This window comes from Mycteria americana, chromosome 15 (assembly GCF_035582795.1).
Source record: "Mycteria americana isolate JAX WOST 10 ecotype Jacksonville Zoo and Gardens chromosome 15, USCA_MyAme_1.0, whole genome shotgun sequence".
NCBI classification, from domain to species: Eukaryota; Metazoa; Chordata; class Aves; order Ciconiiformes; family Ciconiidae; genus Mycteria; species Mycteria americana.
The window spans coordinates 6,022,641-6,037,187 of record NC_134379.1 but is presented as its reverse complement, the minus strand read 5'-3'; the positions used below and the strand labels follow the sequence as shown (position 1 = coordinate 6,037,187).

Here is a 14,547-nt window from a genome sequence, read left to right as displayed (position 1 = left end):
AAAGAATAGAGAGCATGCCAGCATCTTTCAGCAATCATCTTTCCCTTGTCATCCATTATGTCAGATTTATCTATTTTTGCTTAATTCTTGTTCCAGCAATACGCATCCTTCCTGCCTCTAGACTATCAGGCTGGTTGGGCTTGAACTCAATATGGCTTCTTAAAATAGTTGAGAAATATTGAAAATATTTGAAATGATGATTGTAAATTACAGCCTGTTCATCAGCTCATCTTCTAGCTCCAGCTCAACCTGCGACTCCCGCAGAAAAGTGTCAATCTCTGACTTCTTCACCTCAGAAATTCTACCCAACTGCACAGTGTAAATATAATTTAAAAAAACCCCAACCTTTCTTTTATGGAAGCATTTTCCCCCGAAAGCTTAGATCCTGTATTTATTGCAAATCTTACCCTCCATTTGTTCTGTTACTTGCTTTTGATTCAGACCTTCCTCTACTAAAAATTACCAACCAGTTAATTCACTGCTGCTTGCTTTCTGCTGTCACTGCTTTTTTTTCCCCAGTTTTCGGACCCTCTAGACTGGCTTTACAGGACACCAGATCCACCTGTACACTCTCCCTGCGTCCTTCACTCCCCAGGCTGCTGGCTGGGAGAGCCCGCTCTCTCCACCTCTAATATCCGTAACAGGCTTCAACAGCGTCTTTCCCCACTGCTTTATGTATTTACTTAAATGAATGGACTCTAACAATTTCAAATTCTTTAGGTGGAAAAAGAACTTGATCAGAAATACACATGCTGAAAGGAAAAAGCAACTATCATCACTATATTCCCTTACTGCCTACGTAGCACCGATCGCAGAATTTTCTCAGTCGGCTGCTGAATCAGACGAAGTTTCTACAGCGCACACACACAAAATCACGAAGCCAGACACGTCCAGTAGGATTTATTCAATCACAAAGTCATCACCGTTGCTCCAGCACAAATGACATCACTCGGGAACCCAACCTCATCTACTGAGAGCGTGCTCTCCTGCAGCTACCAGTTCAACAAAGAACGGGGTTTGTGCAATAGAGGGGTGAAAGTATTGTCGTAAGAAGTTTTCCAAATAAACTTATGTTTTCTTGAGACGTTGTGATTAAAAAAAGAAATACTTCGGACTGTGGTAAGAAGTGAGTGCCATGAATTATTACTGAACTAACCTGCACCTGCAATTTATCCTAAAACTTATACCTAGCAATTAGAGATGATACCAAGAGGAGGATAAAACACGTCCGTAAGCCCTCGCAGGTGCTGCTCCGGGAAGATCATATGCTGCGTAACCAAAAGCATTTAAGTACTTTGCTTGCACGAGTGGACTGAAAACAGATAAGTCAAGCTCTGCAGTTTTCTTCGTGCTTAAGATGCTCGAAAAATGGTTGGTAGGAAACAAAAACGACGAGAAACGTATTAACGATACCTCTCGCAAAGACACTTTTCTTGGGAAAGAATTACACAAAGGATTTGCACACAGTGCAACCGCAACCCCCCCTTTTTCCTGAAGGCATTTCTCTGTCGCGACGGCTGACGTATTATCGCGATTCCCGCTGTGTATTTGATATCACGGGAAAGGCATTTAAAGCTCCAGGTGCCGGGGTTGCAGAGGGGCCTAGGCGGGCTGCCTGCTCCCCACCGTCTCCTCACAAGGACGAGCCGGGGAGCTCCGGACTGAGGGGAGGAGGCCCCCGGGGAGGCGGGTGGGCCGGGGCCGCTGCCGGGAGGCGGCTGAGGGACGGGACGCGGGGACGGCCGTCCCCGCGTCCCGTCCCTCAGCCGCCTCCCGGCAGCGGCCCCGCAGCGCTGTCGCGACAGGGGGAGAGTCGCGACAGCGGAGATACCTCACGCCGCCTCAGAGGGTGGGGGGAGGGGACACCCGGGAAGGACAATGGGGGGGGGGGGTGGGCCGCGCCGGTCCCGCCACCCTGTGAGGAGGCAGCGGCCGCTCGCCCGCCCGCCCGCCCGCCCGCACTTACTCTCGGTGCCCCTGCCCGGGCCTCATGGCGCCGCCGCCGCTGTGCCCGTGCCGGCCCCGCCGCTCGCCGCCGCCGCCGCCGCCCGCTCTCGCCGTGGTGGCTGCGCCAGCCGCTCCCGCGCACGCGCGCTGCCCGCCAACGGCCCCGCCGCCCCGCCCCCGCGCATGCGCGGCTTCCTCCGGAGGGAGGGGGAGGGGCGGGGAGCGCCGCGCCGCGCCGCCCCCTGGCGGTGCCCGGGAGCGCGTACAGCGCCGAGCACCGGGGCGGGGGGGGGGGAATCAACCACGGCCCCGCGGGGGAACCGGAGGGGACGGGGGGGGTCCCGGCCTCACATTGCCGCGATGCCTGGACCAAGGAGAGGCCTCGACGAAGAGCCCCCGCCTTTCTGAAGTCAATTAAAACGCCTCCCCGCTGCAGGAAAGCGGCGGTTTCCAGCCATGCGATTGGTTTGCAATGTGCTAATTAACCTAATTATCAAACCTCATTAACGAGACTTCACCCCTTCCCCTACCTGGAGCATTTCCGTTGCCCCCAGGACTGGCTATGGCTCTGGGCACTTGGCTCCATCCCTTCTCCCACGTGGAAGAGGCTCTTGCGGCGGCACGGTGCAACCCTGACCTCTGCGTGCACGAAGGGAACGGCCTCCCCCTTGTACCCCCACCCGATGAAACGCCTCCGACCCCTCAAAGCACGCTTACCCAGCTTTTTTCCCCCCACAAGATGTAACCTTCAGAAGCCAGGGCTCAGGAAATGGGATCTAAGCTCGGCTGGGAAGAAAGGAGGAAAGACATAAAAGTGTCCTGGTTTTAGTCGGAATAAAACGGATGGAAGGTGGCAGCTGCGAGGTCTGGCTGACGGGGAGGAAGAAAGGAGATGAGAACAATCGCTTGTGCTGGGACCTCATTTTATTGCAAGGAAAATTACAAAAGTCTGACAGAAGCATTCGAGGGACCACGGTGTCCCCTGCGCGGGGGAAACAAGGCAGGCCAGCACGCACCTCCCTGGAGGCTTCTCAACCGGGCTTTCAGGTGGTCTTGCATCCCTGACAGCAGAATCCTTCAGCAGCTCAGACGCAGGCTTTTGCCAGTGCTGATAAAGCATCTCCTTTATGTTGCACCGGAGAGGGACGCTGGGCACAGGATTTGCTCAACAGGTTTGGGCTCCAGGCAGGAGCAGAGAGTGCCCAGCAGACCCTACCAGATCTCTTCATTTAACTGTCGGGGCAGCAGCCCGGGGCGTCCTCGCTGAGGGATGTTAATTTATAACAGCACACGGGGATTTACCTGGATTTCTGGCAAGAAGCTACCCAGTGCTCCAAACGCTCGAGGACAGTGGTGTAGAGAGACAAAACCCAAGCCCACGTGGGGACTGGCAGGGAGGGCAGGGACCCAGGCACGCACACGCAGTGCCAGGCTCCACCGCGCTCCATGCCAAGGGCTCCGCAGAGCGGCACGCGGTGCCCCAGCCCTCCGTACCGCCCTGCTCCTCCAGCCTCCAAGCCTTGCTCGCACCCTGACCCGTGCCAGGTGCTCTCCATCCCCAACACCCCATTAAACCTGAGCTGCAGAACCTGCTGCTGTTCCCACTTCGGGCTTTTCTTTAGCTGTGACAGCCTCTACATTTGTATCTGCGACTCTGGTGCAGAGTAATGACTTTGAAGTAACTTTGATGCAATAAACTATTCAAATTCCTAAGAAAGGGGGTCCACTCTGGTTTTGCATGACAAACAAGCCATTCTGAAGACGTAAGTACCTATGAGATACTGCTAGCAGCATCTTCAGAGCAAACCACTCAACATTCATTCATTCATTAGCCAAACATCCAAAGGGGTGGACAGGCAGGACCCCACTGGGCACCAGAAACAAGACGTGGAGAGGCAGAAAGACACCTATTCCCTGCTCCGTTTCCCTTTCTGATTAATATGCTCCAGCAAATGCTCACAAGCCCATTCTCTGACCTCCCTGCTCCTCTCACCGGCGGTCAGGGAAGCAGCTCGTGTACAAACCAAGAGCGGATCATGGTTCTATTTCTCACTTCTCCAGGAATACACAAGAGTCTGTGACCAGACCCATCTCTCTGGAGCGAGTACCACATGCCAGGAGCAGTGAACTGCTGAGGAAGTTGGAGGAAAGGATGACAGGGGAAAGAGAAGGAATGAGCATTTTTACAAACTACCACACAGAAGAGGTCAAAATGAAAGCAGCAGCTGGCAGTCAGCTAAGAGGACGGTGCGCGCAAGCCTGCGGGCAGGGCTCCCACACAGGAGGTGGAAACCACTGGCCTTTACGATCTACAGAGAGTTTAAGAGCTCCCTCTGTCACACCCAGTCATTACGGCGTGTTTCAGCTAGCCAGCAAACCCCTCCAACCCAGGCTGCCTGGGCCAGCGACTCCCTACACGGTCATACACTCACACCCATCAACTTCAACAGGGCAGAGAGCAAAGGCGCCACGAGACCACCGCGTGGGCGGGAGTAGCCTCTTCCTCCTGCCTGACCACCGCTGGAGTCATTCAGCCTTCAGAAGAGATGACAAACATGTGCTGATAATCCTTCACTGCAACCCTTTGTCCGCTAAAAAACAGGAGATGCTCCTGAACTTCCAGGCACAAACACTGGACAGCAAGGATGTGGGGCAGCCCAAAAGAAGTGGATGACAGCTCTGTAAACGCAGTACTAGAATGGCGTGTGCAGCCAGTTCTCTGATGTCCCCCAGCTTCCACAAGATAAGGTGCTGTAGAAGGTCTGAAGATTTTATTTCAGTTTGGGCCATTCCCCCAAAGAACAGTATATTCTACTTCAGTCCGCTATATTGACTCCATCATCCTCTGTTTCTGGATTGAACAAAGGTGCCAAGATACCCGCAGGGGAAAACGGGACCAGTTTCTCCGCATGACCAGAGAGCTCAAGGGCTGTCAAAACATACGCAAAGAGCTCAACTCTTCACCTCCACCTTGAGCTTCAAGCGGACATCACACAGGAAAACGTTCATCAGGTCCTGGCCAGCCTCCTGAGCAATCCTGCTGATAACCTTACCTCTTCTTCCAATCAACATCATCTGCATTAAAACCCAGAGAGAAGATCATCATACTCATCCTTACATCGCTTAACTGCGGGGAGGAATCACCCAAGAAAACAACAGTGCAGCCACAGAAGCAATTAAAGGGGATATAGCAGTTAGAGAAATCCCAAGATGAAACCATGGGCAAGTGATCACTTCAGAAAGGGGTAAGCTGAACAGCCTGTGACTCTGTCGGGCACCGGGCTCTTCCCAACAGAGACCTCACAGCTGAGGGAGAGGGGATCACAGGAAGGATGCACATGTGCTGGACCTAGGGAGCCTCCTTTCACACTCCCCAGAGCCCCATCTCTCTTCTGTTACTCACCATATGAGACTTCCTTGGGACTAAGAGGTTCTGCAGGATGAGGAGCTCCCCACTTGGTCCTTCCTCCCACATCTCAGTCACCTGCAACGGCAAGCACAAACTCAGCAATTCTGCAAAGCGCCTCAGGAACAGCAAACGCCATCCCCTCAGGGATGACAGCTCAGCTCCCCGACACGAGCACGCAAGCACGGTCCCCCTTCAAACACGCAAAGGGTCTCACAGCACCTGACGCGCAAGTCCCAAGTCACCCCACGAGGCCTATAAAGAGTCTGGCAGATTTCACAAATTCAAACAAAGGGATTCTCATCACGTAGTCTGATATTTCCAATAAAATAGCTCGAAGGCAAGTCTGCCTGCGCATGCTTCCCACCTGAATCACGCCGTAGGGCACTTCCAGTGGCAGGTACTCCAGTATCTTCTCCCTGATGATATTATTACAGATCTCCTGAGGTGACTGGCTGGTCAAGACCCCGCTGTGAAACTCCCAAGGGCCTGGCTTGGCTTGCATGAGGAGGTACCGCTGTCAGCACAAAACACACATCACACCCATTAGCTGTCACGTACCACTCTCGCAGTGCCACCAACCCCTGCGCTCATCTTGCAGCGAGTCGCTATGAGGACGCTGCTGCTGGTCAGGCAGCAGGGCAGTCGTTTGGTATCTTTGGCAGGGAAAGGAGAAAGGGAAGCTTCTGAAACTCAGACCCTGGCAAAGGGTCACACCTCCTTAAAGCTGTTTGTATGAGTTATAAAAGCCCATAGCATCCCTTGTAGCTGAAAGATAATGCGTTGGGTGGCTTCATCACTATGAACAGGCTGCTGTTTGGAGAGCCCAAAATAAAGAGTTCTGTACAGAAAACTCTGGAGATACAGTATGGACGTAGTCCATGTCGACAGATGACAGTTCCCCCCAGCACCCCAGGCCAAGAACAGCAGCTCTGCTACTTCCTCACAGGAGGTGAAGCTCAGTATGAAGTACCAGGGTCCCACAAGGGTAAGAGCACACCAGTCTCAAAGCGTAACAGAAGTTCAGAGTGCAGTTACCTTGAGCGTATCCACCTCCTCCCCATGGAGAGCTGCCAGCATGAAGATCTCCTGGAAGCACGGCCAGCCTTTCATATTTTTTAGATCTCTGGGTCCATAGCACTTTGGCCCTTGTGCTTCTTCTGTGACAAGAGTGGACTCAGAAGCCCTCACATCACCGCTGTTGTCCAAGCGAGAGCCTTCCTGGGCTTGATCTGTTTCCTGCAGACAGTGAGGCTCATGGGCCCTATTCTCAGGTGGAGAAGCCTGAGTGATTTGTAGAGGAGACTTTGCTGAAGAACTGGAATTATGTTTAAACACGGATCTCGCTTCCAGTTTCTTTCCATTTACAATTCCCTCTGTTAGCTCAGTTACTAGTTCCAGCAGGATGAACTTCTTCTTTAGCAGATCCACCTAACGTGAGAGAGAGGTGTCAGGAATTTGTCCTAGATGAGGTTGGCAGCTGGGCCCTGGATCCGAAGGAGCCAGAAGAAACCACCCAGGGGAGGCAGCTGCTGCAGGACAAGGCTTCTTGTCCAGACAGTTCTCTGACCAGAGGCCAAACCAGAGTGTGCCAGCAGTTCCAGTACAGTTTGTCCAAACACCGTCAACTTGACAGCAACACCTACTCTGTCAGTTCTGCTGAGATTCTCGCTGGCCAACCCCACTGTGGTGCCAGCTCCTGTTCCCAGGCTGATTTAAACCCCACTCTGCAACATATAGCTTCAGGGATGCGTGCGCACGCAACATGTATACATACGTACACACTTAAATATTCTGGAGTAGAGGGGGAAACCAGTGTCCTTTAACACACCCGGACTCAGCAACCTGAAAACACATCGCTGCTGGTGCCAGGTACTGTCTGAAGACACCAGCGTAACATACTGTAGAAGGCAGAAAGAACAAGCTCTTCATTTACCTTGTTCAGAACCAGGACACTGGGGATCTGGGGAAACCGAGAAAGACACTTCAGCACCTCCTTGCTCAGACAGTTTCGTGTCCAGTAATCCGACACATCCACCAAAACCAGAACTGCCAGAAAAGAGAGTGAGGGAAATATGATGAACCTGTATTTTCCAAAATGTTCATTTTGAGCTTCTCTACAGTCTCTGGTCACCTCCCTCCTTCCGCTACTTCTCTCTCTTCTACAGGACAGCATGCAGATGGAACCAAAAAGGAGCGTTTTAATTGAAAAACCAATAAAATGCAGTTTATACCTGTCATCCTAATGACATCACACACGCTAAAACTCAACATGCAAGTCCAATTACTAACCCAAGCTGCCTCCCCTTGGCACCAGGCAATTCTTAAACCCTCCCCAGCTCAACATTTCAAGTCTTTTCACTACCCTTCCCTCCTCCCTCCTAGCTCAAGCTCCCAGGGCTCCCTTTGCTGCCAAGGAAACATCCAGATACCACAACCACAGGACTGTAAATTCCTGTGGCAGATAAAGGGTTTGGCTTGATCCAAGAGGAGTTGAGTACCCACCTAAATCCGCATGTTTCACGCTGTCCCACGGGTCTGTCAGCATGGCTTCATCTAGTTTATGTCTGAAAGACAAAGGCAAATGACTAAGCCAGACACGCTCGATCACAATCGTCTTCCTTCCCCTCAAATGGGGGAAAACAGTGTTTTCCATCATCCCAGCTGACAGGAAGCTGCCTTACGGGCTGTGACATCCCTCGTTACATGCACATATGCAGAATCAAACATAACAGGGCTCAAAGGATTCCACAAGCTCTGTGTGCTACTGAAATTGTAGCAATAAAAAAGTTCAGACACCAAAACAAGACTAAAAATATACATTCCTGTCACTCCTATTTTACAAACTTTGCACAGTGACAATCACTCTCTGGTTTTATCGAACCTTGACGGACAGGACCCCCCCCTCCCCACAACAGTGATGATACCTTTTGGCTTTAAAGGGACTAGTGAGGCCAGGTGTGTCCAGAATGATCTAGAAAGAGGAGAAGACAGCTCTTGTAAGTTTGCCTGCAGTTAGTGGCCAAACTAAAACCTATATTTGTGCAATGAGAAGTGACCCCATGGGATACAAATGAGAAAACCCCGCACCTTCTGGCTAACACTCCCCGCTGCCCCAGGCGGGAACAGGCCTGGAAGCTTACCAGTTGTGTGTCCTCGCAGGTGACGACACCCCGGGCTTTGCATCGGGTTGTGTGCACTTTCTGAGAGACGGGGAAAACCTGTAAGAAATTAAATGCGTTACACAGCCAGAATACGTCAAATAAGCGATTTAGCAGCCTGAATTTGTTGCTCCACCCCAGCTTTACCTTTCTGCCCAAGAGCTGATTAGAGAGCGTGGACTTCCCAGCGTTGGGCGCGCCGATGATGGCAATTCTTAAAACTTTGGGGTTCTGGGGCTGGTCAGGCCGATCCCGTAACAGGCGGTCTTGTTCTTCTGCCAGGGGAAAGAAGGAGCTTGAACGTTGCTAAAACCCCACAGCGGCTCAGGACCGTCCGTCCCAGCGCGGGGACCGGGCGGCAGCTGGTACCATTCACCTTTGCTGGTGGCAACGGGCGGGGGGTGCTGGCCCAGGGAGCCGGCCGGCTTCTCGGCGGGGATGCCCAGGATGCTGCCCAGCGCGGAGCGGCTCCCGCTCCAGCGAGCAGGGAGCGCGGCGGCCCGCGGAACGCAGCTCTCCAGGAGACGGGCTGGAAGGACAGCAGCAAACCCTGCACCTCCCGAAGAACCGCATCCACCGAAAACACCCCAAAATCGTGCCGTCCCCTTTCTCCCCGCCCTGCAGCGCCCGGAAGGCCCTCCCCACTCACCCAAGGCCTCCGGGCCGGCCCCGGACCACCGACCTCGGCCCGCCCCGGCCTCACGCCCCCGCTCCGCAGCGGCCCCTCCACCTGGCTCGCCTCAGAAACGCGCCCCGCGGAGGCCCCGGCCTCACGCCCGCTGCCTCACGGCCCCGGCCGCCCCCGGAGCAAGCCCTCGGCCCCAGTCGCGCCCGCCCCACCTGGGCCCAGCAGGAGCGGCCCCGCCGCGGCGGCCATCGCGGCCCAGCGCACGGCCCGGGCCGCCGCCACGGCGCCGGGCGCCGCCATCTTGCCCCGCCGCGGGGCAGGGCGGGAGCGCGAGCGGCGCCCGCCCTCATTGGCGCAAAGCGGGGGAGCATAGAGAGGAGGCGGGAGGGACCAGCGCGCCGCTCTCCGCCGCAGGGGGCTGTGGGGAGGAAGTGGGCGGAGCTGGCTGGCGTGGGCGGGGACTGGGCGGGGCGACGGGTGGGGACGCGGGAGCGCCCCCTGCCGGCCCCGCCGCGCGGCGCAGGGCGGTGGCAGCCGGGGGCACAGCGCAGCGTCCCCAGTGCTCCCAGTGCTCCCACTGCCCACGCCACACAGCCCCGTGAGCCCCGGTGCTCCCTGCAACACACCCCAGTGCGCCCAGTGCACCCCAGTGCCCCCTGCAGCACACCCCAGTGTGTCCCAGTGCCTCCCACAGCACACCCCAGTGTGTCCCAGTGCCCCCTGCAGCACACCCCAGTGCGCCCAGTGTGTCCCAGTGCCCCCTGCAGCACACCCCAGTGTGTCCCAGTGCCCCCTGCAGCACACCCCAGTGCGCCCAGTGTGTCCCAGTGCCCCCTGCAGCACACCCCAGTGTGTCCCAGTGCCCCCTGCAACACACCCCAGTGCGCCCAGTGTGTCCCAGTGGCCCCTGCAGCACAACCCAGTGTGTCCCAGTGCCTCCCACAGCACACCCCAGTGTGTCCCAGTGCCCCCTGCAACACACCCCAGTGCGCCCAGTGTGTCCCAGTGGCCCCTGCAGCACAACCCAGTGTGTCCCAGTGCCTCCCACAGCACACCCCAGTGTCCCAGTGCTCCCTATAACACTCCCCAGTCCATCCCAGTGCACCCCAGGATGCCCAGTGCTCCCCGCAACACACCCCATGCATCCGACTACTCCTCCGTGCTCCCCAGTGCTCCCAGTTCCCCTCTTCAATGCAACCCTGTGCATCCCAGTGCTCCCTCTGCAATACACCCCAATACTCCCCAAGGCTCCCCAGTCACCCCCCACAACATGTCCCAGTGCCTCCCAGTTCTCCCCAGTGCCCCCCGCAATAACCCCACCGCACTCCAGTGCCCCCTGCACCCCAGTGCACTGCCTGCACCCTGTGCCCCCCAGCACTGCACCCCAAGGTGTCCCCCTACACCCAAATGCACCCCAAGGTTCCCTGTGCCACCATGCTCCCCCGAGCCCCCCAGCACCCCAGTACACCCCAGTACACCCCAGTACACCCCAGTGACCCAGCCCCACCACCAGGCCTGGAGCCCCCAGGGGATGCGATGGAGAAGGAGAGACAGAGCCGCGGTGCCGTAACCCCCTTTATTGCCCCGTGCCCGGACCCCGGGCTCCATTGCCGTGCCGTGCCGTGCCGTGCCATGCTGTGCCATGCCGTGCCGTGCCGTGCCATGCTGTGCCATGCCGTGCTGTGCCGTGCCGTGCCGTGCCGTGCCATGCCGCGTGCCCGACCGTCGGCAGAACCGTTACCATTACTAAACTCAGTAATGGTAACGGTTTCCCCGCCGGCCGCAGGTCCCTGGCCGCATCGGAGCTGCCCGCACCTCGGGGTGCCCCGTGGCCCCCCAACCTCCCCACCCCATCTGCCCCCCCGAGCCTGTCCCTCCGGCTCCGTCCCAGCCTCGCGTCCCCCATCCGTCCGTGCCCCACGCCGTGGTCCCACGCCGCATTCCCCGCTCTGGGCCCGTGGGTGGGTGCAGCCCGGGGGAGTACATCATCTATACTGTAGTGTCTCATAGCGAACTTACAGTATACGATGATATCCTGCCCGGGGCGGCGGGCAGCGTGCCGCGGGGCGGCCGGAGAGCAGCGCCTGCACGGGAGGAGAGCACCGTTAGGGAGCACAGCACCGGGACCACCGCCTCCCCGCCACAGCATCCCCCCTACCCCATCCCAGTCCCCCCGGTCCTGCTGCCCCGGAGCAGGATGGAGGCTTCCGATGGCCTCCCCGCCCTGGCATCCCCCCTACCCCCTCTTTATGCCCCCCAATCCCACCGCCCCGGAGCAGGATGGAGGCTCTCGATGGCTTCTCCATCCCAGCACCCCCCTAACCCCTCCTTAACCCCCCAATCCCACCGCCCCGGAGCAGGATGGAGGCTCCCAATAGCCCCCCAGCCCCAGCATCTCCCCTGCCCCCTCCTTGTGCCCCCCAATCCCACTACCCCACAGCAGGACAGCAGCTCCCCAGGAGGTGGCACCTACCTATAGGGGTGGCACTGGGGCTTTGTGGGGTGCTGGGTCTGCACCCGCCTTATAAAACCTGCTCTGCCTCATCTGCATATCTCACATCTGCACTGCACAGCTGGACGGGGCTCCTTAACCCCTTCATCCCCGGGGGTTGGGGGGGCACAGCCCCAGGCAGCTCCCCCCAGCCTGGCATAGCCCATGGGGGGCTTGGGGACAGGGGGTTTGTGGGGGGCCACCCCCCGTGCCGAAGGCCCCCCGTCCTCCTGCCTTGACCCCTGTGGGCACCAGGATGGTCCCTCCCCATAGGTGAGGGGACCCCAAACTGGGAGCTACCCATTGCAAACTGGTTCCCAGTTGCTGGACAGGGGCTTTGGACGTGGCAGGGTGGCAGCCCCATGGGGATGGGGCCCAGGGTGGTGGTGGAGGGACATGTGGGTCACTCTGCACAGGCACCCCCAGATGAGGTACGTGCGTGCGGGTGTAGGGAGCCTGTGTCCCCCTGAGGTGGGTGGCCTCCACAGCGCTGTGTCCCCTGGCCGTGTATGCTCCCCTGAGGGACATGTCCCCTAGCAGTGTGTCCCCCCCAAAAAGAAGTGCCCCCCAGCCTGCAGGGACATGTCCCCTGCCTGCCTGTGGCCCCCCCAGGGGGATGTGTCCCCTGGAGGGATGTATCCCCCAGCTGTGTGTCCCCAAAGGACATGCCCCCCCGGCCACGTGTGTCCCCAAGAGCGCTGTGTCACCTCATTGCGCATGACCCTAGTCATACTTGTCCCTTGGCCACGTGCGTCCCCAAATGGCTGCAGCCCCTGGCCATGAGCGTCACCTGCCTGTGCATGACCCTGGTCATACGTGTCCCCCAGCCATGCATGTCCCCAGCCCTGTCTGTCCCCACAGGGCCACATCCTGCAGCAAGCGCTGTGCCATTGCCCCCGGTTGTTTGCGCCAGGACACGCCGGCGTTCCTGGAAGCTGCCTGCCGGGAGGTGATAATCCCCCGCCGGGACCGTCTGCACGGGGGCCCTGATAAGCAGCAGTGTCCGGCTATCGGGGACCCTGCCCTGCCATGCGAGGTGTCCCCAGACCCGCTGTCACCTCTGGGTGACAGCAACAGGGGCAGCATGACCCACACTCCCCCCAGCCTGGCCAGACCCCGGCAGGAGGTGGCACAGGGTCAAGCCCTGGCACTGGCCTGTCCCCAAGCACGAGAGTGCCAGGACTTGGGGGCTGCAAGAGACCGTCCCCTCCTGTCTTTGGCCCCTGCTGTGACCCAGAGTTGTCCTGGGGGGGCCTGTAGTGCTCCCCAAACTGTGGCACAGGCACCCCAGCACCTAGAGCAGGACGCAGGCAAAGTGTCCCCAAGAGTCCCCCACGCCCGGCCGGCCCCAGCTGAGCCCCATGGGACTACCCCCAACCGGCTTGGCCCCTGCGCCTGCTCAGCGCCCACGGCGCGTGGGGACAGCCCTGCCCCGTGGCCCCACACCCTGCTGCACCCCACGGGGCAGAGGGGGCCCGAGCAGCCCCCAGGCCGGCACCGTGGAACTGTTGCGGGGACCCCCGGGTACCACAGCCCTCCCGCCAGCCGTGCTGCTCCCGGCAGCGTGTCTGGCCGCAGATAAGGAGCTGCCGGGGGCTGCCGAGCTGTCCCCACCCGGCATATCTGCAGGGCCACCCTGCTGTGGGGTGCGTGGGACGGGCACTTTGTCCTGCCCATGCCCCTGCCCAGCCCTGGGTGGGGGGGGACACAGAGGGTCCTGAGGGCACGAAGGAAGCGCCTTTGCCCCGGGGAGGGCAGCGCAGGAAAGCCCCCCCCGTGTGAGCCCCATCGCCGGCCGTCACTGCTCCCGCTCACAGGCTGACCCCGAGAAGGACGGGTACCCCCAGAGCCACCCTGCTGTCCCCCAGCGCAGGGAAGGGCGCACGGGGCTGGAATGGGGATGCCAGGCCCGTGGGGTGCCACGGGACGTGGGTGCTGCCTGGTCCCCACCCGGTGCGGGGGGCTGCGGCAGCAGGGCGAGGGCACGGGGCTGCTCAGGGCCGGCAGCAGAGCCGGGGGTAGCGCGAGCTGCTGCCACCAGCCTGGCTGCTGGGACAGACAGAGCCTTCGGCCCACGTCAGCCCCGCTCCGAACCCCGGGGTGGCACCGGCTGGGGCGTCCCCGCAGCGATGAGCTCCCAGGTTAACGAGGGCGATGCAGCTGGAGCTCGCCAGCCGCCCTCGGCGGCTCCTGGCTCCGTGCTCACACGTGTGGGAGCAGGACAAGGCTTTACCCCTAAGCTACGGCCGGCCGGGAGCTGGCCCCGGGGACGGGGCAAGGAGCCCACGGGGACACGGTGACCGTGGGGAGGCCACGAGCTCCCAGGAGCTTGAGCATGAGCTACGTGAGCCAGGACCTCACTTCCACGCACCCCTTGTTCCCCCATCCCAGCGGGAATACCTGACCGCTCTGGGGCCAGCAGCCCCCAGCCAGCCCACGCCACGGCGGGTCGAGCACCGGCTCTGGCACGTGCCGCGGCAGGGGAGAGGGGCACGGGAGGCACGAGACGAGAGCCGAGGCAGGTGGTGACGAGGCTTTATTATCGTACAGCAGTGACGGTCGCAGGGACGCAGGCATGCACGCGCACATGCAGATAGGACGCCTCGCCCGGCACGCCCGCCAGCAAGTGCCAGATCTGTGCCGGCGGCCCCACGGCGTGAGCACAAGCCGGGGGCTGATAAGGCCGGTCCTCCCCCCAGCCCGGCGGCAGGGAGGGGACGGGGTGCCACTGGCCCCGCAGCACCCATCCACCCCGCAGCGGGTCATTCCTGGCAAAGGGACTGGCCAGTACCGGGGGCAATGCCAGGAGGGCAGAGGGGGACCCGGGTCCCTGCACCCACCCTGTGACAATGGGGGGGGGGGGGTGGCACCGAGCTGTGGGTGAAGGAGCCAGTGGAGGGACCCCCGGCACCCC

The 14,547-nt window shown here is 59.3% G+C and overlaps 2 protein-coding genes across 5 annotated transcripts in view; both read right to left on the bottom strand.

Moving 5' to 3' along the window:
* FAM222B (family with sequence similarity 222 member B) overlaps positions 1-2,104 on the bottom strand; it is a 34,868-nt gene extending 32,764 nt beyond the window's left edge. Inside the window, exon 1 of one of the 2 annotated variants that reach the window (XM_075517678.1) lies at positions 1,967-2,104. The gene's annotated coding sequence lies outside the window, so the exon portion shown is untranslated. The remainder of the gene's footprint in view (positions 1-1,966) is intronic. The other variant, XM_075517677.1, reaches the window with a different exon arrangement.
* A 749-nt stretch (positions 2,105-2,853) lies between these two features.
* Positions 2,854-14,520, bottom strand: ERAL1 (Era like 12S mitochondrial rRNA chaperone 1). 3 transcript variants are annotated; one of them, XM_075518318.1, is made up of 12 exons: positions 14,034-14,520; positions 11,162-11,226; positions 8,891-9,043; positions 8,662-8,789; positions 8,497-8,574; positions 8,281-8,327; positions 7,859-7,920; positions 7,290-7,402; positions 6,392-6,784; positions 5,721-5,870; positions 5,351-5,431; positions 2,854-5,022 (listed from the first exon to the last, which is right to left on the bottom strand). In XM_075518318.1, exons 1-12 carry the CDS (start codon positions 14,378-14,380, stop codon positions 4,900-4,902), a joined length of 1,740 nt encoding a protein of 579 aa, XP_075374433.1. In that variant the 5' UTR covers positions 14,381-14,520; the 3' UTR covers positions 2,854-4,899. The 3 variants fall into 3 exon arrangements, with proteins under 3 accessions (XP_075374433.1, XP_075374434.1, XP_075374435.1); XM_075518319.1 differs by lacking the exons at positions 11,162-11,226; positions 14,034-14,520 and adding an exon at positions 9,355-9,518; XM_075518320.1 differs by lacking the exons at positions 8,891-9,043; positions 11,162-11,226; positions 14,034-14,520 and adding an exon at positions 9,355-9,502.
* Positions 14,521-14,547: the final 27 nt, after the last annotated feature.